This window comes from Cardiocondyla obscurior, linkage group LG14 (assembly GCF_019399895.1).
Source record: "Cardiocondyla obscurior isolate alpha-2009 linkage group LG14, Cobs3.1, whole genome shotgun sequence".
Lineage (NCBI taxonomy): Eukaryota > Metazoa > Arthropoda > Insecta > Hymenoptera > Formicidae > Cardiocondyla > Cardiocondyla obscurior.
In genome coordinates this window covers 629,038-653,582 of record NC_091877.1, presented here as the reverse complement: position 1 = coordinate 653,582, position 24,545 = coordinate 629,038, and the positions used below count along the sequence as shown (strand labels likewise).

At 41.7% G+C, this 24,545-nt stretch overlaps 4 protein-coding genes across 6 annotated transcripts in view; 2 read left to right on the top strand and 2 right to left on the bottom strand.

Annotated features, from left to right (window-relative positions):
* The window catches only part of LOC139107842 (putative transcription factor SOX-15), a 37,864-nt gene extending 26,328 nt beyond the window's left edge, over positions 1 to 11,536 (bottom strand). The window contains exons 1-5 of one of the 2 annotated variants that reach the window (XM_070665704.1): positions 11,200 to 11,536; positions 11,043 to 11,098; positions 10,368 to 10,965; positions 9,573 to 9,722; positions 2,516 to 2,646 (exon numbers count right to left, since the gene is read on the bottom strand). The gene's annotated coding sequence lies outside the window, so the exon portion shown is untranslated. Of the gene's footprint in view, positions 1 to 2,515; positions 2,647 to 9,572; positions 10,148 to 10,367; positions 10,966 to 11,042; positions 11,099 to 11,199 lie in introns of those variants that run through there. The other variant, XM_070665705.1, reaches the window with a different exon arrangement.
* Positions 11,537 to 13,161: 1,625 nt separating this feature from the next.
* On the bottom strand, positions 13,162 to 15,844 carry Gclm (Glutamate-cysteine ligase modifier subunit). Its single transcript, XM_070666431.1, has 7 exons — positions 15,690 to 15,844; positions 14,704 to 15,070; positions 14,490 to 14,552; positions 14,285 to 14,402; positions 14,022 to 14,221; positions 13,830 to 13,944; positions 13,162 to 13,754 (listed from the first exon to the last, which is right to left on the bottom strand). The coding sequence occupies exons 2-7, from the start codon at positions 14,791 to 14,793 to the stop codon at positions 13,597 to 13,599; spliced, it is 744 nt and encodes a 247-aa protein (XP_070522532.1). The 5' UTR covers positions 14,794 to 15,070; positions 15,690 to 15,844; the 3' UTR covers positions 13,162 to 13,596.
* A 3,169-nt stretch (positions 15,845 to 19,013) lies between these two features.
* LOC139108291 (transmembrane protein 14C) lies at positions 19,014 to 20,134 on the top strand. Its single transcript, XM_070666433.1, has 4 exons — positions 19,014 to 19,266; positions 19,366 to 19,443; positions 19,652 to 19,841; positions 19,916 to 20,134. The coding sequence occupies exons 2-4, from the start codon at positions 19,368 to 19,370 to the stop codon at positions 19,974 to 19,976; spliced, it is 327 nt and encodes a 108-aa protein (XP_070522534.1). The 5' UTR covers positions 19,014 to 19,266; positions 19,366 to 19,367; the 3' UTR covers positions 19,977 to 20,134.
* Positions 20,135 to 20,237: 103 nt separating this feature from the next.
* On the top strand, positions 20,238 to 24,403 carry LOC139108289 (calnexin). 2 transcript variants are annotated; one of them, XM_070666429.1, is made up of 8 exons: positions 20,238 to 20,596; positions 20,933 to 21,188; positions 21,278 to 21,573; positions 21,827 to 22,486; positions 22,572 to 22,712; positions 23,367 to 23,486; positions 23,708 to 23,890; positions 24,034 to 24,403. In XM_070666429.1, exons 2-8 carry the CDS (start codon positions 20,942 to 20,944, stop codon positions 24,082 to 24,084), a joined length of 1,698 nt encoding a protein of 565 aa, XP_070522530.1. In that variant the 5' UTR covers positions 20,238 to 20,596; positions 20,933 to 20,941; the 3' UTR covers positions 24,085 to 24,403. The 2 variants fall into 2 exon arrangements, with proteins under 2 accessions (XP_070522530.1, XP_070522531.1); XM_070666430.1 differs by having other exon boundaries at positions 20,238 to 20,623.
* Positions 24,404 to 24,545: the final 142 nt, after the last annotated feature.

Genomic DNA, 24,545 nt, shown 5'->3' with positions numbered 1-24,545 from the left:
AAGAAACGAATTAATGAAATAATACACGAGATACCTCAGGCGAAATAAAAAAGGGAGAAAATTCAGCTGATGAAGGAAAATAGAGAAAGATCGGAAAAAAGAGAGACCAGAAGCGAACAAGACCAAGGGAGACGGACTTGTTCGAGCCGAACGCCACTTTTCTCTACGGCGGGAAAGAGAGAGAGAGATACGACGCACACAGGGAAACCGGGCTTCCCCTCTTCGCGAGTTCGACGTGCACGTGCATCGAGAATACGCGCGTGTGTGCACGTGTACAAAGTAGGTCCAGCGCGGCGCGGAGGAGAGCGAGACGGATATCGCCGTCCCCTCGCGGCTGGCACGACCAATCCGCGCCGAGCGTGAGCTGCGTGAAGGCGGAACGCGCTGCTCTTTCGCGTATATATTCCGCGGTATTTATTATTCAGTTTGCAAATACGTGGCAAAAATGATCTCTCTCCCGTGCGGGCGCGCGCGCGTTCGCGCTGGATGTTGGCCTGACCGCGACTCCTCTCACGGGCTCGCTCGGACCCGGGAGGTGGAGCCAGAAGGCAAAGGAGCAGGGTAAACGACGGAGATATCGCCCGTTAATTTGTTAGAAACGCCACCGGCACGGCCGATCGCACCGCGTACGCCTTGCCCGCGTGCGTGGTGCACCGCTGCGTATATGCGTGCGCGCGTGCACGCGTTTACGTACGCGCGGCACCGCTTTTACGGGTGCGCTCTACTACTCATTTCGCGAATTTGCGCGAATCGCAACGATGCGCGAGATACCAGTCTTCCTCGATAAGATTAATATCCGAATAATACGCAAGTTTATTTTATTTTTTTTTTTTTTTTAACGAGGATTAGAGTTACGATGACACGCGGCAACGATAACGTCCGCGTTTGTCAGTCGCCGCCTTAAATAATGCGAGCGAGGCAGGCTGCGCGTTCGAACGGAAAAAGGAGCGTCGTTGTCGTTCCATGCAAAACACCGTTTTTCTACGAACGCGTGCATTTGCACCATGGTCAGTTACGCCTTCTCCACCCGCGTGTGTTCTCCGCCACGCCACAACATTTCCGCAGTTAACACACTCGTGGCCGATATCATCTCCTTTCTTTTCGCCCCCGTTTGCCTCGCGCCGTTCTTTGATGTTCGCCCAGTACGCCCGTGTCTCGGATTCCAAGGAAATACGCGATTTAATCGCGCGATCGTAATTACTAAATTGCGAATGCCCGTCCGATCGTGATCATCGCGCGTGTCGCTGCGATTCTTAATCGACGATTCCCAGACTCGCCTCTCATCGGAGGGTTTAACGCGTATTATAAAGAATCTAATCGCGATTTACCGGGAATACTAAACGGAAGCGGTCGGAAGACACAGAAGTTAGTATTAGAGAGCCACCCGGCAAGTGATACGTCCCGTCACTGGTCAGACGTTTATCGAATCGAAGCCACGTGGATTCCGCGGTGACAGCTCTCGCGCTGCCGACGATTCGCGAGATTCACTAAACTGATTTTTGGAAAGCTGGAAACACTTGTAATTCCCGTGAAATGCGAAACTGTGGCTTCGACAACGTTTCACCTGATTAATTACATCATGCATGGGAACGTCTTCATTGTCAGTTGCGACATTGCGAGTAAAAATGTCCTTGTCAGGTCTTACTTTTTTTTTTTTTTTTTACGATTAATTGTCAACAACATAAAAAAACGTTAAATTATGTAGCACCGACTGATTATCGTAAACGCGTTTCGCGCAAAGTTCCTCGTTCGCGATATGAAAAAAGAAGAAAAAAAGAAAAGAGCCGCGCGGTTCAAAGTTCAAGGCACTTTACGCCCTACTTCCTTCGCGACTGCGTCGTTCAAGCCGTAAAACGGCCTCTCCCCGAGGATAGGCACAAATTAGAATCCCATGGAATTCGCAAAAGTTACAGTCGAGTTGGCAACCGGTCCGTGTGTGAACGTAAACCACCTCCGACTTTTCCTTCCGCAAAACGTATTTTCCTCTTTTATTTCATTACAAGTATCGTAACGTATTCGTCAGTTAAAAATTCGTCATAGTATATTGAAATAAATACTCAACGTAATATTCAGCGTAATATTCAGCGTATTACGTTCTTTTATAACGCGTTATCCTACGCAGACGAGACACAGAAACAAAGATCGGGCGGCCACGCGCGACTTTGACGTTACGACTCCCGCATATTTTTTTGCCGACGGTAGCGTAGAAAGTAATAAAAATTAAGCTGACATTTACTCTGCATTGCGGAAAAGCGGCAACAATAAATTCGATACGATCCAATACGATCTTATTATCAAGACAAAAACAGAAATCAGCTTCGCTTATTTACACGGTTCGTTACGGTAGCCTCTTACATAGAATTCGATGTAGAAAAATTGAAGAGATTCCTTCCGCGAGCCATCGCGTTTCACCCCAATACGACAAATCGACGCGTGCGTTTCGTCCTTTCGATCGAGGACGTTAAAGAGCCGATTTTCCGAATGCGAGCTGCGGAGAATGCGAGCGGTAACTTACTTGGCGCAAAACGGGAACATTGTGAAAGCCCCAGTGCGGCACGACTCTTCATCCTCTTCGTCTTCGTCCTCTCGGGCGCCGCTCGACGTCCCCTCGCGTTCCTCGGTGGCGGCGGTGGCGGGCCCTCCTCGCTAGGAAATAAGAAATTTTCTTGAGAGATGCGAACCTCTCCGTGCGAGGGAGGAGGCCTAGCCAAGCGAACATAGTTAATTTAGATTGTATCGCGTGAGAAGCAGGAAATGACGAAATATCCTGAGTGCTGACTTATGCACGCCGCCTCGTGTGTGCCTCGGCCGCGCCGCGCTGCTCCTCGACCTCAACCGCAGCTCTGCTACGCGGTTCCGACACGCAAGGATGATACCTTTTTATTTTTTTTTTCTTCTTCTCTTTATACATATATATATATTTTTTTTTTTTATATTCCGATGTAACATCGCCACGCTGCGCCGCGAAATTATTTCCAAGACGTTTCATCCCGTATAACGTAAAACGCATCGAGTCGTGTCGCGATAGGTATCGAAAATTCGGCGGAAGACGCGCGAAAGGCGCCCGTTAAACTTGTTACAGAACGTAACGCCGTCGACACCGTGAGAAATTCGGTACGACTTCTTCGCAGCAAAAAAAGAAAAAAAAAAAAAATTAAATTCGCGGAAAGTACGTCAACTTTTAAACGTTCGGACGTAAACTGCGTGCCGCGAAATTTTATTTTAAAGATTAACCGCGTAATGGGACCTTGGTCTTGGACGAATCGGATCCGACTCGATTAATGATGTAGGATAATAATCATTTCATCGCTGTCTCGATTGTCGATGCGCGTATGGAATTGGGCATGGCTGCCAGACGGTCTTCCAGGTCGTACCCCGTGGAAATCTCGTCGGCGCAGTAAAGGAAGTGACGCGGGAATAATTTGTCACACGTGATTGGAGACGGCGCATAATGAAGGCTCGAGTTCCGAGTACAATCGGTGCCATCGATTTTAAACGACCGTATATATGAGGACACACGCACAGTACATTCTTATACAAATAAGTCGCTACGACAAATCCCATTCCCGCATAAATAGCATAAATTTGCCAGAGGCAAGGGGATGAAAAAGCTCGTAAACGCGCATTTTCCAATTAATTATTTTCTCATAGACAAAGAGAGAGAGAGAAAGAGAGATACTTATCGTCGATTTAAATTAAATCCATCCGATTCTTACTTTCAATAGTGTTGGTGAGAAGCGTGAGAATAAATGTACGATAACGTGCACACAAACGCGCGAGATACGCCTACTACGGGTGGTGATAGATTTCTTGTCGGCAAGGTGCAACGAACATCGATGCGCAAGGTCATTCCATACTTTGCTGTCGCAAGGTGAATGAGAAGACACTCGTCTGTAAGGCGTTACAAGTCTAAGTAGAGAGACGTGGGTGCCGTGCTTAATTCCGTGCACGAAACCGGGTTCTTTCCGTCACACTCCCATGGCGCTTGGTCACCTGAAGAGTTACTATGCCCAATTAACCCTTTGAGAACCGTACGCTCGCCGGGCATTGCCACTTCCGACGTTGCAACAGTTTTTGCCATATGATTTTAGCGAGCCCATTATTTAAGCCATGCGATAAAAGAAAAAGAAAAAAAAAAAAAAAAAAAAAGAAATATACATTTGCGTCGCCTCGCGTATCGCGAATAATTTTGTACGTTCGCATAAAAAGTATTACAAGTTTATAATTCAATGGAAGAAAAATAATCTAGGAATAATTCCAGTCGCTCGATCCGATTCGATCGAATCGCCGATTCTATCAACGCCCCTTAATCGATAACGACCATTACGGTTGCGTGCAAATATCGAGCGCCCGTTTCCAAGCGAGTTCTCGACTGAAGAGAGAAATAGAGAATGAGGAGAGGTCGAGAACGACTCTTTAATCTCTCACCTGTGACCCAGACGATTCGTAATAAGTAAGTGACAAACAACTCGACGGAAGCGAACAGGAGGAACGATTCTTCGAGGAATCGCGCATACGTTTAATCGTCACGTTTCTTCGTTGCTTAAAAATTACGGGGCAAATATTAAACAAAGATATTGAACAATATAATTTTTTTTTCTCTGCTCGCAAAGGTTTCGCAGCTTCACAGAAATTAACAGAAACGCAACGCTTCATCTTGGGAGACAAAGAAAAATACAAGCATTTCTCGACTTATTTCGCGACGAGGGCGTTGATGAAGAAAAAGAAGCAGAAAATTCATCGAGCAGACGAACGATGATTGCGAGCACGCTACCGTACGCATCGATATTATTCCAGAGGGGGGGTCTCATTAGCGATCCAGGAACGTCTATCCTGCGCCACGAGAAGTAATTATCTGTTACAACGCAGCCGCGTGTGTATGTACGCCGCGGCGTATAACAGCAGATCAGCGCAACGATTAAACTCAAAAATAGTTCATGGGAACCCAGGTAAGCTAATCTCCATCGCATTAGTGTTGTTCCATACGTATAAAATGCTTTCCGAGGAGGAAGCAGCATGCACGCACCTTTACTGTTTGCGGGGTCATCACTTTCGAAAGACCGCGAACGTCTCCCTCTCGACTGTTTGCGAATTTCATCGCGAATTACCCTCAGAGATACCCGCAAAATTTATTTTAATTAGATAAATTCAGCCCTCTCGCAACTTACGTTTTTTTTAAGTACTATCGAATTATTTGACAAATATTTAAATCGTAATTTTGCCTCAAACTAAAAAACGTAAAAATGACGTTCACGATTCGGCAAAACTAATCCGTCAACGCTCGCTACTTTTTTTACGTTGACCATTTTTTTATTTACTTTCAATCGTCATCTAAAGCCCCCTCTGTTTCGAACTCGTAAACGTACGTGATGCTCGCTGGTGTACGCGATCGCGTGCGTTAAATCGCTCGACGTCCCTCGAAATGTACGAGCACTTAGTGAAACTCGGCTCGGGTGCAACACGTCGCGAACGTCGTGGAACACCCTGTATAATCTAGCTGCCGTACCTCTACGGTACACCTACCTACCTACCACCCGCAACAGGCCAGGCCGGGGCAGAGTCTTAGGCCAGGCCAGGCCGAGCAAGAGTCGTGTAAGAAGGGGTTAAGAAACTCTCGAACTGAAGTGCCTACACCGGAAGCAGGGGCCTTGCTTTCTGGGCTAATAACCGTACCCACATCGACACGCGGGATCTGCGTGCGCGCGTACACGCTTAGACAAGAGAGAAAGAGAAAGAGAGAGAAAAAGAAGGCGAGAGGGAGACCGAGGGGAGGGGGAGGGACGGGAGGTCGGAAACGAGGGGTGGGAGCGAGAGGTGTAATATAGCGCGGCGGGGCCTCTTTTTATGCGTGCACGTATGTGTACAAGCGGCCCTGGTGTGACGCACACACAGGTGCGCGCGGGGCCCCTTATCAGCATGCAAAGCTAGATTTTATGTGCGATCGAATGCCGAGCTGACGGGATTCATACGCAAATCGCAATCGAGTTACATGCACGCGAGTCACTCGGGAAAACGCCACGACGATAAGCCACCGCGCCATCATCGCGTCGTTACGACTCGATACCGAAATTAATGTCTGGCTCCGGTACTAGGACCTTATTACGAGTACACTTCTGTATTTTTTTTTATATTTTTCTATTTTTTTTCTCTACCGCGGAACGATTTTATGCGAAATGTTTCGATTAACAAAAATCCATATCGCAATTTTGAGGAGATTATCCGAACTTCGTCCGGCATAATTATTGTTTACTTATCATATTCGAGTACATTATGCTCATAATAAATGCACACTATTTTCTAAACTGTATAATTAGCAGCTGCCGGCTTTACGGCGTCAATTGTTTCTTACGCTGCCATAATTATAAATATGATTTCTCCACTTTGCGGCGCAGCTAATTTTATAAAATGACGGATCTCGCTGCTCAAGTGGATCTTCTCACCGTTCGCGGTGAGATTGATTATCGCTCCTCTAACTGTACAACGACGGATAGGTCTCGTAAACAGATAAATCTGCAATTAAATACGAAATTAACCTGAATATGAAGCATGCGCGATTAGGTATCTCGCGGACAAAGTAACGTTACAGGACGCAGGTCCTCGTAGATAAGCAAAGTTCGCCGCAGAAATTTCCAGATTAACTCCCCGTGAGTCTATTTCAAAAATAAAAGTTTATTTGGAAAATTTGCAGTAATCGGTTTAAACAGAAAAAGCGATAAAGCGTTAATCGATAACGTGCGTTTCAATTTTTTAACAAAATTTTAACAAAAAACCTTTTCGAACAATACCGCCGAGATGCAATCCTTCAAGTAAAAGATTAACCGAAAACAGTAGCTGGTCCAGCGGAACGACAAACAAACGCACCGGCGTAACGTCGCTCTCGTTGCAGAAATAACGAAACCCTTATCGCGCGCGCGGAACGGTATCCCGTTTTACGCTTCTTCCGCTCTCACGCGTACGAATACTATGAATCTCGACACTCGTGCATAAGACTAGCATAGCTACGATCGACGAGCGTTCTCTAATTTTTTTTTTTTTTTAATTTTATCCTAATTTTCGAGAAGTACCTTCGATTTCCCGGCATACATTTTCATCTATTATCTCCTTTTTTCGCACTTTCCTTTCCCGCAAAGTCATTCGACACCGTCACGCGGAAAAAATGCAGTCGTGCTCTCTCTAGTGCCTATATATATATGCATTTGTGTATTCGCGTGCGCGTGTGTGTGTGCAGGGAAGGGAGCGGATGTCTGATGTGTAAGGAACCGCTAAAATGGTGTTCGGTCTTATCCGAAGATCTAGAGCGGCGATGCGAAAAGAGGCACGCGGAGGGCTATACGTAAGGTAAAAGGGGGCTCATGACTGGCTCGTCGGTCGGTCGGTTGGATGGTTACTTGCTGGCTTTGCTGCTGGTCGTTTGGTTGGGCTGGTTAGTGCCGTTACTAGAAAGAGGCCACCTAAGTTCGCAACAAGTGCTGAGTTATGCCTCGAACTTTCTTTATAATGAGACACCGACCGACAAAACGACAAACGTAATTAAAGCGGGCAGCCACCGGAGGTCAGGATCCCTGAGATTTTCACAATGAGAATTGCCCACTCGCCCCCAGATCTCCTCTTTCTCTCTCTTTTTTTTTTTTTTTTTTTAACTCTCTCGTTTACCACTGCAACGTTTTCATTTACGCTGATATTATCGCGCATTTTAGGATATTTGCAAATGTCGTAGAATAGAAAGTTGACCGAAACTTGCCGATTTAACATCGCGTCGAGTGTTCCGAGTTAAATACATATGTACTTGATTGCATTGATTTATATTATTTTATCTGTTATAAATGTATTTTGTATTTGACAATTATTTGAATAAAATTAAATTAATATAAAATTAATGAAACTTTATATCTTAAGTTGAACGACCGTGGCACATAGTAATGATACATATGACAAAATATAATAAAACGGGACATATGAAATACAGGGGAAGTGAATTCGGGACTGACTTGAACTTATATGGTGGGACTCTTTTTTTTTTTTTTTCTTTTTCTTTTTTCCAAACAATCGCGAATGCAACCTTGCCCCGTTTTACGCCTCCCCGTGACACAACAATGGAAACGCAATGGTACAACACATTTCACTTTTTCGCAACGCGTGTACCAGAGGGGGGCCTAAAAGTATTGCGCGATTTCCTTACCCGCGAGAGAATTCACCTCGTACATACAATGTAGATTGGATTTGGCCGTGTACCGTAAAAGCCTAATTAACATCTTTCGAAACCGAGGCGCGTCTCCCTGCTGATTCAATTTCTATTCGCGAGCGAGAGAGGGTGGCTCAAAGCGCATAAAGATAAAAACGATGAGCGACCGAAGGTTTTTCTGCATCTTCCTTTCCGAGTCCGAATCAATCCGGCCTCTCGCGCGGCGAAATGGCCGCGTTATCGGGAACATTAATCCGCCGAGGGTCTCTCGATACGTTTCAGATTATCCCCGCTCGCGCGCGCGTATTCTTATTCTCGCTTTTATTTTCATTGTTTGAACGATCGGGATGCGCATTCCGCGATGCCGACGGGACTAAGCAGATAAGATAAGTGCTCGAATATCGGTAGTCGCGTCTCGCTATCGCTCGCGCGGAGGATAAGCACGCGAAATGCCGAAGCTCTTATTTATCGCGGCCCCTCGCGCGCGAAAGCGTCGCCCCGTGAATAACTTTTCCGCGATACCGAGGCGCGTGCACCTTCGAGTCACATTAACGCCTGGGTAAAAAGGAGAAGAGAGAAGCCGCGAGTTACATTCCAGTCGCGCGATTTCGCCCCACCGGGATCCGGATGAACGACACTCTTCTACGTGCAACGTGCAAGCTCGGCCGAGCACCCACGCCACGCCACGCCACGCCACGCCAAGCCGTGCCGCAGCTTATTCACGCGCCGCGGGGGCCCGCATATAAAACTGCTCCCGAGTTCGGGGCGAGGTCAGGGATCACGTTGCCCACGCGATAAGGATCTCGCGTGAATGATTGCCGATGATATTTCACTTAGAGGATCGTCGCCGACCGATCGCGGCCGCATATTTTTACGGGAAAATAAACTTTCGGTACAACCTGTTTCTCTCTTTTTCCCTCGGTGCCATTTTTTTTTCTCTCGCGAATAAAATTATTTATTAACTAAATAAATGAACTTACATATCTATCGACGTATGTAGTAAATAATGACGAAATAGTCCCGCGTAGTTCTTGGACTCGATTCCTCTGAATTATTTATCGTAAAATCGCGTACTCTATTCGCACCGCTAGTCTGGGACGAATTTTCCAAGCCGAGGCTCGCCACTAACTTACGCCTACGCGAGCGCTCGGTGGCGCCACCTCTTGTAAATTAACCGAGTTAAATGAAATTCGTAATCGCGAAGACGTTAGAAATTCGGCGCGCGATTGCACGGCAAAGATACTCGAGAATGTTCTCCCGTGGTTTCGTCACGGCGAGCTATGCTTTCTAGGTGACGATCAGTCACTTGGCGATCGCCAGTCAATTCAATCAATCAACTAAACGCGACGCGGTCGCGATCAAATTATAAGAGTAGGGTTATTAAACTCACCAGCGTCGTTGATAACCCCGTCGTTGATTACGCACTGCTTCTCCTCGGCGTCGATGATCTTACGTCGAAGGCTGCTTCTCCTCGGCGTCGGTGATTTTTCGTCGAAGGCTGCGGCTGCGACTGCGATTGCGGCTGCGGCTACGTTCACGTCTGCAAGGGATGAGGACGAAAATGTCACACTACCAGCTGCAAAGCGTCGAATCCAACGTCGGATATCGGCGATCTCGTTTTCTGAACGGGTGCAAAGCGCGAGCGCGACCGTTCTCGACTGACGAAAAGTGACTAACTGCCGCGAGGGGGAGACGGGGACGAACGAACAGTTGACAAGCCATCGATCGGGCACGTGATCAATCGATTGTCGCTGCACTTTGCGAAATGATCTCTAACCTCTAACCCATCTTCCTTTCTTTTCTTCTAAAAATATTAAACCCGAAATGAGCTTAACCGAGTAAAAAGGGAATCTTTATTTCCCGAGTATTCATTTGAAAAGCAATATTTTCAGATACGCAAATCGTGTCGACTCAACGATATGGGTATTCGGAGCGACCGCGACGTTAATAAATCCCCGTTTAATTCTATTAGCATCCGACAACGGATCCGAGAGACCCGTTTTTCCTCCCCGGCTCGACGCGAGCGAGGCACGTTAAAATCGCGGCTCCTGTGTGCGTAATGCGGTGGATGCGCGCCTACGGTCGTCGGTTTGTTCCGACTCTCTTGACTCGATTTCGCGACCGCAACTCTCCCTGGGAAGATATATCTTTCCCCGTGCGCCCCGGCAAGGCGGCTCTCTCTTACCTACGCGCTTTCTCCTCTTCTTCCGCCGACACGTCGACGTTCGAGATCGCTCCTTCTCGCCCTTTTCCACGAGCGGTGGCCCTTCTCGGATGCTCCGTCCTCCTCCGACGCCGGACGGCGGCAAGGACCCGCCGCGAGATCGGGGGACCGGGAGGCGAAGCCGAGGGAGACGGCTGGAGCGGGCCCCGTCGCGGAGACAACATAAAGATTTAAGACTGAGAGATGCGCCAATAAACATGCTGCGCCCCTGCCGCAGTCAGCTCGCGCTTCTTCGCCGTCCGTATGCTCCGTTTCTCTTTCGATTCCGCTTCGCGAAGTCCCGCAGATTCCGCACCCGCTCGCTGCTCGCAGCCACCGTCCACGCGTGTACACAAGTATGCACTGGACGTACCCTGGGCTCAGCCTCGCCGCGGCCCTCACCTTCCTTTTCGTCTTTCGGCACCGCGACAGAAATCTCGAGAGTAGATCCTTTCTTCCGTTTAAAATCGGCAAATAAGTGTCCAATTAAACTCACGGGAATTAATTGGTCCGGCCGCGAGAGGAAACGAAAAATCCCCGAAGCACCTCGCACGATGTATATATATGTATACACTTATACCTGTGAATAAAAAATAATATATTATGTAGCCTATGTAAATCTAAGGTACCTCTCTTTTAATTAAATTCATTAATTACCCGGTGAAACATTATGTCCGGCGATGATCCGGCGCATTCTCGACGCGATCGCGTCTCTGAAATCAATTAAAAAAAGAAATAAAAATGGCGTTTCTTTAGATAACGAGACGCGGGTACACCTGCCAGCCCCTTGCGGACGGCGGAAATAAAAGCTTACCAATACGAAAGGACGTATCGTATACCGCGAAAGTAGTAGATCGGGACGAGCAAAGCGACAAGGGACTTGAGAGTCCGCTGCCGACTCCTCTCTCTCTCTCTTTCCTCCGAGCGCGTCCTCCTCCCCGACTTATTTATTCCTTTCTTCGTCGCTAGCTCCCTTTCTTCCTCGACTTCTTCTTTATTTCTGTCCTTTTGCCCGTTTTCTGCTTCCGCAAACGACAGCCGCTTATTTATATCCCGTCTTTGCATCGCACGCGGGCGCTTCGCCGAGCGAGGGTGCACGCTTTCTTTTGCGTTCTGCTCGCTGCTGCCAAGACTCGCCGTCGCCGCCGTTTCCACCCTCCTCCCCCTCCCTCCTCCCCGTACCCCTAGCCCCGCGACGCCACGCGTAACTTATGTTACGTCACGTCGACTCGTACATCATATCCCGCGAGCACCTCAACGGCTTCATTAATTATCCGCTTGTTTATACCTTGCGCCGCGGGCCCTTGTCCACGCTAATTTACTATCGATGCGTAGCTTCACCGCGCCTTCCGCCAATGTATCAATTTTTTTTTCGATACCCCACCTTTCCCCCTTCTCCCGCCTCCTGCCGATCTTCATTGCTCGATTCTTCCGTTCTCATTTTCCTCCGGCTCGTACATCGAGCGTTTTTTGCCCGTTACGCGATCGCGATTACATCATATGGTACAGGTACGCACTTATGTGTCTGTCGACGTGACGTTAGGATACTATGTTTGCTATCGTCACTTTTAAATGTTTCTCATCCTCGACGAGGATCGGCTATGCGAGAGATACTCGCACACCGTTCGCGACAAAAGCGATCGCAGGAGAGAAGCCGGGAGCAAATAAACGATGAAAAGAGGAACAAAACCCACATTATGTGGCATTAACATACAAAGTATGTCAGCCCCGCGATCCACAGGCATAACATAGTATCGCGGGGCTCGCATACTCCGCTTCCCGACGCAGCGCCCGCAGCGGCTGCGAGAATGAAAGAGGGAGAGAAAGGACAAATGTATTCTCGTCCATGTATGTCCGAGAAAGGGAGAAAGAATGAGAGAAAAAAAAAAAAAAAAAAAAAAAAAAAAAGAGACGGAAGGAAGGAAAGAAGGAAGGAATCGCGCCGAGTGTGCGGAACGCGGGGGGTAAGAAGGGTGGGATGACCAACGTGGGTGCCCTACGTTGGCGAAGAACTCGCGCGACAAGGACGAGAGGGAGCGGACGAGATAATAGCAAATCTCGCAAGACACTCACGAGGTGCTCTCTTTGACGCCCCTCTCATCGATCATTTTGCGATATATCACGAGTACATATTTTCGAGCACATGAGATATTCATCACTTATTACAAAGAAGAATAGAAACGGTGGTTTATCAAGTATCAGAAGTGATATCTCAACATTAACATTAGACTTATCTTTACTTTAGAAACTTGAGCTCTCTTCTCTTCATATTTCGTTCGTTGAGATCAGGGAAGAGGAAAAGAGAGAAAGGAGAACGAAACGGCGTTTATGTTGCGGTCCTCCGTAGGTCCCGTCCCTTCGCTTCGCTTCGATGTCGTCTTCGCAATGTGTGTGCCACGCGGTGGCGGCTCGACGCAAAAGAGGGTTCCAGGAGCCCGGGGAACGGGACGAGAAGAGTGGAATAGTAGAACGGGCGGGTAAGGAAAAGATCCGAGAAGGCAACAGCACAAGGCGGTAGTAGCAAAGAAAAAAAAAAAAAAAAAAACGAAGCGCATATATCGGACCAAACCGACGACGACGACACAACGCTGGGGACACGCATACACGTACACGTTTACGCATATATGAACAAAAGGAAGGCTCTCCTTCGGTGTCACCACCATTCGCTGGACTCCCGATCGGCTACCGCTAGCAAGGGCTGCGAGCCGCTTGAGGACGATAAAACTGTCGCATGGTCCTATAGTGGAAGGAATAAATATCGAATGAGACAATGGTATAACGTGTAAAAAAAATTTCATCTAATTTAGGGATAAAAATTTTTAATACAGAGATTTTTAAAGACGTAAAAAATAATCTTCAATAATAATTTTTTTTTTTTTTCAAGAAAATGCAATGATTTATTTCTTTTAAATAATTTAAAATAATTACTATTGAAAAAAAGAAACTAGAAAATGAAAAATATGCATCTACAATGAGACTATCATATTAATAAATTTATATAAAATATATGTAACAACTAATAAGATCTAAGTAATGAAACTCATAACGCAATGCTATGTAAAAGCTACTATAAAAAGCCTTAAACAATTATATACAATAAGAATTATAAAATACTTGTAATTGCAGAAAATTGGTCTCAAATTTTCCACATAAAGCATGTCACGATACAAAATATATTAATTCAGTAAATAAATTTTGTTTAGTAATATTACTAACGTGAAAGCTTTTCGTTTGTTTTATTAATACGCAGTAAGTATCCTTTCGATGATAAAATTCCACGGCATTTGAGATGAATTTGATATCTTATCAGCCAGTGCAAATAGGTGGTAGAACCAAATATGTTATCTAGTACTTCTTGTGGAAGAATTTCTACAAAAAAAAGAAAAAAAATACAAAAATTAGAACGTTATACTTACAATTTTTTTTTAATTAAAAAATACTCACGACAAGGATCACTGTGTGTCAACAATTGAATGTCATTTTCTTTGGTGAATTCTTGCAATACAGGTGGTACCACACAACACGTAGCTAAATTTATTTGTACAATGTTTGGCTTCACCTGTAATAAATAAATGTTACAATAATATCTATATGAAAACACATAAAAAAAAATAATTTATATAATATTATTCTTACATCAGCCCATTGGAATAGTTCGATGAAAGTATTTGTATTAATGTCACTTAATCCAACACTGGATAACTTTTCAGCTTTCACATACTCTTCTACTACAGACCATATCTTTTTCAATGATGATAACATATCATCTGAACCCTCAGCACTTTTGTAAGCTATCACTAAAGATTCTATTGTGTCTGTGCACAGTGCTCCAAACGCTATAAGATATAAAATATATTAGAAATACTCGGGACAAACTTATCACAATAACTCGAATTTACCTTGATCCATTGCTTCCCGTAATGAATTAACATCGGGCGACGAGATGAATACTTTTACAGTAATTTTCAAGTCTTTTCTATCTACATCTTGCAAACTTGTATCCTTCTTTCCATTGATCTATAATTGTAATTGTTTAAAAATTTATTTAAAAAAATACTACAATATAAAAAAAAATAAATAAATAAATAAAATTATTGTACATACGACGGTGGTGTTGTCTCCTTTACTCTGTTCATCGTTCAGGATGATTTTTAGGGTTTCGATTAACTGAAAATGATCAATATAACGTTGATAAGGATGCGACATAACCTCGGCCTTAAGAACAATAAATCGATTCACGTCGCGTAATAACAAAACAATTTTGAATACTGTAATGTGCCACAAAGTATGTAACCTTACGCAATAATTATCAACTGACCTCATCTGTGGAATTTTGACTCGCCTTCTGCCTCGCTTCGCTCAGCGAAAGTACATTTCCAGTATTTACGATGAAACTGTGCGAAAGCATGGTGCGAGCAACCGACACGAGTTCCTCACAGCAAGTATAACCTATCGAGGGATAGTGCGTGGCATTTATACGCTTACATGCATGGATACTAAAGTGATGTCATCATGACTTTTCAGTTTGTTAGTGGAAAAAGCAAAAGTTATCCAGCAAGTTGACAGAATGCTGTATGATGCCACAATAACCCGTATCAACCTCGAGGCATAATTCTTCTCCCCTCCACGATCTTTTTCCTCCTTCCGTCAGCTGTATTATTCTTTCCAAGTTTCTTTCACCGTCTCTTGAACGTTAATTGTAGTCATTAGTTTATAATTTTAAAAATATATATCGCATGCACAATACCTCTTATGAAGAATATATATTAGAAATTAATCGTTTTTATGAGCGCTAAATACAGAAATTAATATATATGTACAGTTGAACTTTTTCATCAATCGAAACACGTGATAGATATATAATCAAGCTCGGATTATCTGAATAAAAAATTTATAAAAATAATTATAAGATGATTCGATTAAATTGCTTTCTTTATCTATTTTTATATATTTTCTGTGAATGCCTGTGCCATATATTTATTGTGATCATTGCCTGCAATAAGTATATCTTTGTACATAGAGTCTTGTTAGCCTCTCGTATTTTCAATAATAATTAAAATATTATAAAGTAATTCAATGTAAGATATACGTACTTTAGGAGGAATTAATCCATTGACATTCTAAGAGAATATTTTGTTCAACTTTTGTAATGTAATTCAAAAAAAAAAAAAAAGAAAATCTATCAATATTAACGTTAGTATTATTTAATTAATTATTAATATATGTATATCATATATTATTTATATCGAGTTTGACTTGCATGGGTTACTAATAAGTAAAAATCGGATATATTTTTTTATTTACCTGATTGTTGTTACAAATAACTGTGTCTCACTTTGTAACATAAAGAATTAATATTTGCGAGGAAGGAAAGGAACGATCGCAAACTCGATCGCGTGATGTAATTCGCTTCATAAGCATGTAATTTCGTTATCGATGTGCAGCCAGTGTGGCACACGGTGCAGCTGCGAAAGTGCAAAGTACAGACCAGTGGTCGCAGGTTTTAGACGGGCAACATACGCACCCTAGGTGCAATGCCGTGTCCGTGTGTGCCCGTAGCGCCTGCTAATGCCTCGGACGCAGAGAGCCCAACTCGGAATCGCGGCTTCCACGCGTACAAATACAGAGGTTCGTCCGTGTGAAGCCAGCGTTTCGGCTGCCGTCGGATAGAAGAAAAGGCCAGAACTATACACTGTCTGTCCTACTTCTTCGCGGCGTCGCCGGCAGTTATCACAGATTCGCTTCACACTAGCATCGCCGAGTTATAAGATGAGAGCAGAAATATAAACTTAACAGTAAAATAAAAAGATTTTGTAATGATTTTATAATTAAATACGCGTAATTGCGGAGCGATTAACGACGCGTCCGCACCCACGAGGCTCCGCAATTAGACTGACCGTCAGAGATTTCGGCTCGTAGAGAGAAAGATTTCGATCGCGAACGAGTATAAATTTATTTAAGATTTTTGCCGATATGTGCATCGGTGAAACGCGCTTTAATGCGCGTAGCTATTATGCGATAACTCAATCTCACGTTTCTAGATTAAAACGAACGCTATCGATCGGATCGTTTATTGTTAATGAGCGGATTAAATTTCTACATATAATTTAATTGGCGGGGTTCGTTTTACACCGCGTATCTGAAAATCACTCGCGCGTGCTGGTCACTAAAGCTCTATTTGACTTTACGATATCGCGGATGAGAAGCGGCATGTCTAATTTTTATTCACAATAATCGTCGAAATAATTGAGTGGCTTTTTTGCACGTTATCACTCTCGCTTTCTACGGATTAACTTATTGTAAAACTGCGAACTCTCTTTTTCTTATACCGACAAATGTCTAAATAATTGCCTTTACGAGTATGCTTCGCGGGAAAAAATTGTCCATAGCCGGTTAAATTATTTTCTTTTTTGAATATTAAAACAAACCATGCGCACGCTTTGCATCCGCTATTTTTCAAAAAGTTTGTTGTCAGCGGAATGAACGGCGCCAAAAAAGTGCGCATAACGGTAAAAATAAACGGGTCGCAATACAAAATTTTTCACACTTATTGGACACTCGCGGTATCATCCCCATGCCGACCAATTACAACCCTTCTCTTATCACCTGATAGGTGGGAACGTTTTTTCCCTAGTGCGCCAATTAATTACCCCCCCCAACATAAGTACCGTTATCACGACCGCGCTACCCTCATTTCGCGCCTAAATGTAGTCGGGAACGGATGTGTAAAGGGGGGATAACTGTTCTCTACCGGAGTTCAAGTTTAAGTTCACGGTCACTTCGATGAGTCAGCGCCTTGAGGAGTAATAATTAAATAAAAGTTTCATCGACGATACATCAAGATACATCAAGATACATCAAGATACATCATATTTCTTTTGTCAAGATCGAGGATTTAACGGAAGCGTCGTGGACTATCCTGCGAGCGATCTAATGCGCGGTGAATATTATGTGAGCGAGTGTGAGTGTGAGTGTACAGTTTTGCGTTTTTGTATATTATACGGGGTGTTGTGTTTAAGTTATTATAAAACAAGGTCGCTTTTCTCGTGATCGGAATATTGTTTCGCGCTCTCGGCTTATAATTCGCGTTTTCAATTTATTTTTTAATTGATCGTTGTACAGCCCGGAGTATTCGTCGGTCCCTCGCGGAGTGTCGTTTTCTGTTTCGTTAGCCGTGACTGATAGTGCGTGCGCTACTGCACGCAATTCGGGAAATTGGCATCTGCTGCTTGAGATTCGCGTTACGCCGGATTGTGCGACGCGTATTTTAGTAGTTTTATAAGTCCTATTCGAACAATTTTTCCTTGTTTTATAATAATTTAAACTAAGTATGAGTGATATTGTAATAAAATGCGCGGTGAATATGAGTCATAGTGTTATGAAGTGCGCGGTGAATATTATGTGAGCGAGTGTGAGTGTGAGCGTACAGTTTTGCGTTTTTGTATATTGTACGGGGTGTTGTGTTTAAGTTATTATAAAACAAGGTCGCTTTTCTCGTGATCGGAATATTGTTTCGCGCTCTCGGGTTATAATTCGCGTTTTCAATTTATTTTTTAATTGATCGTTGTACAGCCCGGAGTATTCGTCGGTCCCTCGCGGAGTGTCGTTTTCTGTTTCGTTAGCCGTGACTGATAGTGCGTGCGCTACTGCACGCAATTCGGGAAATTGGCATCTGCTGCTTGAGATTCGCGTTACGCCGGATTGTGCGACGCGTATTTTAGTAGTTTTATAAGTCCTATTCGAACAATTTTTCCTTGTTTTATAATAATTTAAACTAAGTATGAGTGATATTGTAATAAAATGCGCGGTGAATATGAGTCATAGTGTTATGAAGTGCGCGGTGAATATTATGTGAGCGAGTGTGAGTGTGAGCGTACAGTTTTGCGTTTTTGTATATTATACGGGGTGTTGTGTTTAAGTTATTATAAAACAAGGTCGCTTTTCTCGTGATCGGAATATTGTTTCGCGCTCTCGGGTTATAATTCGCGTTTTCAATTTATTTTTTAATTGATCGTTGTACAGCCCGGAGTATTCGTCGGTCCCTCGCGGAGTGTCGTTTTCTGTTTCGTTAGCCGTGACTGATAGTGCGTGCGCTACTGCACGCAATTCGGGAAATTGGCATCTGCTGCTTGAGATTCGCGTTACGCCGGATTGTGCGACGCGTATTTTAGTAGTTTTAAAGTCCTATTCGAACAATTTTTCCTTGTTTTATAATAATTTAAACTAGGTATGAGTGATGTGTAGAATGCATCAAAAATTTTTAACCACACCGGTTGTACTTGCAGAAAATATGAAAAGTATATACAACCGACAGTCCGCAGTCTGTTTAAGTGGGACGGAAAATTTTTGTTGCATTTTACATTAAAAATTTATATTATATTATATCTTGAAAATGTCGGATTTCGTACTACTTAAAATTATTTAAAACTCCGCGATGTTACCGAGAAGCGGATCTGCGATATCTTAGCCGACAACGTCACGAAAGAACAGGACAGACAGTGTATAGGTCTGGCCTGTTCTTCTATCCGACGGCAGCCGAAACGCTGGCTTCACACGGACGAGCCTCTGTATCTGAACGCGTGGAAGCCGCGATTCCGAGTTGGGCTCTCTGCGTCCGAGGCATTAGCTAGGCGCTACGGGCACACGCGGACACGGCATTGTGTCTAATGTGCATATGTTTGCTCGTCGTGTGCTACAAATCAGCATCAGCTGATGCATTACAAAGTTCTTTTAATAATTTGTTGCACAGAACATCGTCCGGCTAATTGTCAGAAGTGAAGCAGAGGAATATCAATTCCAAGTTTGTCACTTCCCGTAATTTTTGTGGAGCTACTAACGAACAGAATAACGAAATTTGATCGACGATATCACCGTCTTATCAGTGAGTAATATTATTTTTTTATTATTATATAATAACGTTACACGGCACACAGAGACGATTTTGTTCTCTCTTTTTCTTTGCTTTTTTATTTTATTACAGAAATGCCGATTGACATTGCTGCATTTGCGTATGCCGCCGCGGTGGCCGGTGGTGGGGTCCTAGGTTATGTCAAGTCCAGTGAGTGTTCCGTTCTTTCAAGTTTCATTTTATTCGCTTTCAAGTAAAACCTCTGAGTCACGATAACGCAGAGACAATATTATTTCCTCCTAAAATAATTAGTAAAAATTAACAACAGTACTTTGACGTTATTGTGATGTTTTTTTTTGTTATTATTACAAGATTATTTTTAATAATTTCTCATTGATTTTCACGTTGATTTTTTAAGGTTCCATTCCTTCGCTGGCTGCCGGCCTTCTTTTCGGCTCAGTACTAGGCTATGGTGCTTATCAGACTTCCCAGGATCCAACTAATGTCGGGGTATTTTTAGGAACCAGTGCCACTCTTGGTGGTTTAATGGGATATCGATATTATAACAGTGGAAAAATAATGCCAGCTGGAGTAATTGCTTTATTAAGGTATGATGTATGTTAATTATTTATGTTAAATTTTTTTCATTATGTTTTTTTAATGACAATGTAATTATTTTCAGTGCTGTCATGGTCATAAGAACAGTTTACAGATATGTGTCTCCACCCTTGAAGACTGAGTGAATGTTTAATTAATTGTTGAGCATGTTATATGCATTTCTTAATTTTAATATTCTTGCCAGGGGCAAGAAGAAAAAGTACAATATAATTAAAGGATTTATAGAAATTAATATTTAACAAATATATACATATTTTTTTTTTTTTTGGAATTCAAACGCTAATTGTGTAAACTTTATTGCGTCTAATAACGAATGATAAATAGTTATTACGCTGCGTCATGCTCGTCGAATATCTTGATGGTTGGTTCGATTCTGACCTCGGTAACTCGTAGGTAAAATAAGAGCAACGACGGGTGGTCGCAGCGGAGTGTAGGAAGTGCAGATGCGTGCAACGACGTGACTGGTGGGCCCAGCGTGTCGGTGACAAGAATATCTCACTATTCTCACTGCCGTTTTGGTCGGTTGCGCTGGGTTGCGCGTGTGGACGTGAGGATTATTGAGTGGTGCGAGAGCAAGAACCTCTAGGGCTACCGCTTTAATTAACGTGATCTCGCCGGCAACTTCCGGAAGCGCCGCTCCTTGTCGAGACACGTCGCAGAGCTACCCTACGTGGACAGATTAAATTATCGTTATTAAATAATTGAATAATACGTATCCCGGTCTCGTCGATCGCCTGAGGGTTCGGTGAGTTAACTTCCTTCCGTATCACCGGTAAGATAACGTATTTCTTTCGAGCTTTACTGAAAGATTCATGCAAATTTACGCGTCAGCGTTACACACTCGTGCTGTGGTCACGCGGAGGTGTGTGTGTGTGTGTGTGTGCAATGTTCGAGGTTAAGTTTATTGTATCTCACTTCGTGTCTTGTCTCTCAAATGTTTTATTTTAATAAATGTAATTTTTATCGTCTCAAGCTCAAAGTTTTTTTTTTTATTTTAATATTTTTAATAAAGTTTATGTTGCTATATCTTTCAAATTGTACAAAGACGATATTCTGATTTTGTTCTTCTTTTTTTTTTCAGGAATATGAAATGGCAAGAATCATAGTGTGTGTCTCGTTGGTTTTCCTAATTGTATGTTGTAGTATATTAAGCGCGGATGAGAATAGCGACAGCAATGTTAGTAACGCGATACAAAAACCGGCTTATAAAAGCCCCAAACCTTCCGGCTTTGTTCACTTAGCAGAGCATTTTGACAGTGAAGAGAGATTCAAAAAGTTTTGGGTATTATCTGAAGCAAAAAAAGACGATATTGACGAAGACATCGCTAAATACGATGGTTAATATAGAATTTTTTTTGTTTTTGTGCATAGATTTATTTTGTGTATAGATTTAATTTAATAATACTAATTTTTGGTTGCTTATTAGGAATTTGGTCCATTGAGGAGCCCAAAAAGCATGGGGAGGATGGGGATCTAGGATTAGTGCTTAAGAGCAAAGCTAGACATGCTGCCCTTTCTACTTTATTAACTAAGCCATTTTATTTTGAAAGCAAGCCATTGATTGTACAGTATGAGGTTAATTTTCAAGAAGGACAGGAATGTGGTGGTGCCTATCTTAAGTTACTTACATTAGATGATGAATACAAGGACTTGAAACAGTTTCAAGAGAAAACACCATATACTATAATGTTTGGGCCTGATAAATGTGGCAATGATCACAAGGTATTATTACATGCACTTTGATTATTTTTACTTTATTTTATTTTAAATGTAAGTGCTTTTTTTTATTACAACATTTACAAGCTGCTGTACTAGTTTAAGTTTTTTTTTTTTTTATTAAAAGAAGAAATAAACTTTAAACTAGTGTAGTCAGTTAAGTGGGGGAAAAAAAAATTTTATATTTCTATTTTACCGAACATATTATAATTACTAATATACACATTTTTTAATCTTTATTTTAATTTTTTTTTTTTAGCTCCATTTTATATTTCGTCATAAAAACCCATTGAATGGTACAATCACAGAGAAACATTGTAAAAAATCAAAGGATCGTATGGAAGATTATTTTAAAGATAAAAATCCGCATTTGTACACTTTAATCGTACGGCCTGATAATACTTACCAAATCAAAGTAGATAATAAACTCCTAAACTCGGGCTCGTTACTAGACGATTTCGCTCCTCCTGTGAACCCACCGTTAGAGATAGAAGATCCTAATGATAAGCAACCTGAGGATTGGGACGATCGAGAAAAGATTCCCGATCCATTGGCAGAGAAACCTGACGATTGGGACGAAGATGCTCCGGCACAGATAGTCGATGAGGAAGACGTTATGCCAGAAGGATGGATCGAAGATGAGCCACCCATGATACCGAATCCAGATTCGATCAAGCCCGATGATTGGGATGTTGAGATGGATGGCGAATGGGAAGCTCCAGAAGTACCGAATCCAAAATGTGCGGATGTTCCTGGTTGTGGTCCATATAAACAGAAAATGAAGAAAAATCCACGATATAAAGGAAAATGGCTGGCGCCTCTTGTTAACAATCCTAATTACAAGGGAAAATGGAAACCTAAACTTATACACAATCCCGATTACTTTAATGATGAACATCCGTTCAAGATGTTACCAATTGTATGTAAAAAAAAAATATATATCTCTTAATTACGTAAATATTTATTATAGATATGGTACTTGAATGTAAATGAAAATGTTTTAGAGCGCCGTTGGTTTTGAGTTGTGGTCGATGTCCCCCGATATATACTTCGACAATATAATTGTAACAGATGATGAAAAAATTGCAAAGAAATGGGCAGATGATACGTTTGAAATACGACGAGTTAAAATTGCTGAAGAAAACGTAAGTATTTTTTCTTAACTTAACATTTTTTTTATATTCTTTATAATTAAACATTAATTTAATAGAAACACGTAAAAATATAATATACATGTGAAAATCGTTCGATTTTTCAAATTTAAAAATTAACTCTCGAAAATGGACAAATAATTTTTTAGTATGCTAATTATAACATGCAGGATTCTTTGTGGGGTCGAACGATGAAAGCGTTGAATTATAAGCCTGGATGGTGGGCATTATATTTTTTATATTGCGCGATACCAGTTGTAGCTTACATCTGGTATCTGTGCAAACGAGCGTGTGAGGTACAATATTGGTGTAGATACAAAAAATAAAAGTTGAACTAAATATTGAAAGTACTTGCTTAGTAACATATTAAAATATATTATTGCACGTATAAGCGCTAATAATATACATACATATATTCCTTTCTTTGTTAGTAAGTCAGGCGAAATAAATATCGAGAATAAGCGGTAGCAGTTAATTCGAGTCGATGTAACAGCTTTTTAAAGATAGAATTACATGTAAATGTACACCAATTTTGATACGATTTTATTTTGATAGTTAAAACTTTATGTACTTCGCGCATATAATTAAAACTTTTTGTATGCTTGTAATGTATAGCATTTTATGATTTGAATTGATTATTTCATACAGCTGAGTATATGGAGCCGAATCGCGAAATTTACTGAAGACCATCCATGGATGTGGGCAGTATATTTGTTACTAACTGCAATACCAGTAATACTGATAATGTATTTTTGCTGTTTTACAGAGGTATAACATCTGGTCAAAGTAAAATTGTTTAAGTATTTTTACGCAAAAAATAGATTATTGTTACAAATATATAGAAGCCCTAAAGTAATTTTAATAACATTAGATGTCTTTTAACTAGAATATTAGCTATCTATTGTGTACTGCTACTCTATATATACAAATATTTGAAAATAATTATTTAAAAATTACTATAAACTTTAATATTGTTTTCAATATCTTAGGATAAAGAATTTAAAGAAGAGGACGAAAAACCATTAGGAATGATTGATGATCTCTACGATACTGTAGAAGACGAAAATCAACAATCTTTAAGTCCTGAGCCTGCTGAACAAAAACCTATTGTAGAAGAAATAGAAGATACAGAGAAAGAAACTGGAACAGAAGAAATAATAGATATTGATAAGGTTAGTGCAATTTTAAGTATTTATTTTATAGCGAGAATTATAATTTATTTTATTTTGTTGTATGTATAGTGGTTTTTCTTTTTTTTTTTTTTTTTTGTTATAAATCGTTCTTCATTATATGAAAGCACATACATAATTTGCAGGATATACTCAGTAGCGAAGGACCACGACGAAGAAAACCAAATAAAGAATAGGAAAAATAATTTTTTAAAAGTTTAATAAAATGATTGCGTTAAGATATTTATGTAATACTGTCACATTCCACATTACACTTGCCATTGTGGATAGTAGGGTTACCAGTCACTAGCAACTTCAGTCACTGCAGTGCGATCGATATTTAATTATTCGTCTAAGAATATTGACATTTGATATCTTATATGAAATCTTATTAGTATATTTGAGAAAAATATTCTCAGATTATGTTTTTGTGTATCGAGTGATGTATGGTGTACTCAAAAATTTGCAATGTGGAGTGTTTTCCTTTAAAATAAACAACGCCTTAAAGATACAGTATTTATGTGTTTTTAGCTACAACGTCGTTAAATATTGTAGCGTTATAAAATAGCATTTTATTCAGTTTATATATTTAATATTTAATATTTTAACGCAAAAAATTAATAAGAAATAGTAAAGAAATCAAAGAATTATGAATGTA

Bases quoted from the DNA above. Each gene is read 5' to 3' on its own strand.
- LOC139108291 (XM_070666433.1), top strand. From the start codon at position 19,368: ATGCCGATTGACATTGCTGCATTTGCGTATGCCGCCGCGGTGGCCGGT. The intron at 19,444-19,651 runs GTGAGTGTTCCG...TGATTTTTTAAG, and splicing joins CCTAGGTTATGTCAAGTCCA to GTTCCATTCCTTCGCTGGCT. The intron at 19,842-19,915 runs GTATGATGTATG...AATTATTTTCAG, and splicing joins GGAGTAATTGCTTTATTAAG to TGCTGTCATGGTCATAAGAA.
- LOC139108289 (XM_070666429.1), top strand. From the start codon at position 20,942: ATGGCAAGAATCATAGTGTGTGTCTCGTTGGTTTTCCTAATTGTATGT. The intron at 21,574-21,826 runs GTATTATTACAT...TTTTTTTTTTAG, and splicing joins AATGTGGCAATGATCACAAG to CTCCATTTTATATTTCGTCA. The intron at 22,487-22,571 runs GTATGTAAAAAA...AAAATGTTTTAG, and splicing joins CGTTCAAGATGTTACCAATT to AGCGCCGTTGGTTTTGAGTT.
- Gclm (XM_070666431.1), bottom strand. From the start codon at position 14,793: ATGCTTTCGCACAGTTTCATCGTAAATACTGGAAATGTACTTTCGCTG. The intron at 14,403-14,489 runs GTATGTACAATA...TTACAATTATAG, and splicing joins AAGGAGACAACACCACCGTC to ATCAATGGAAAGAAGGATAC. The intron at 14,222-14,284 runs GTAAATTCGAGT...TATATCTTATAG, and splicing joins ACGGGAAGCAATGGATCAAG to CGTTTGGAGCACTGTGCACA.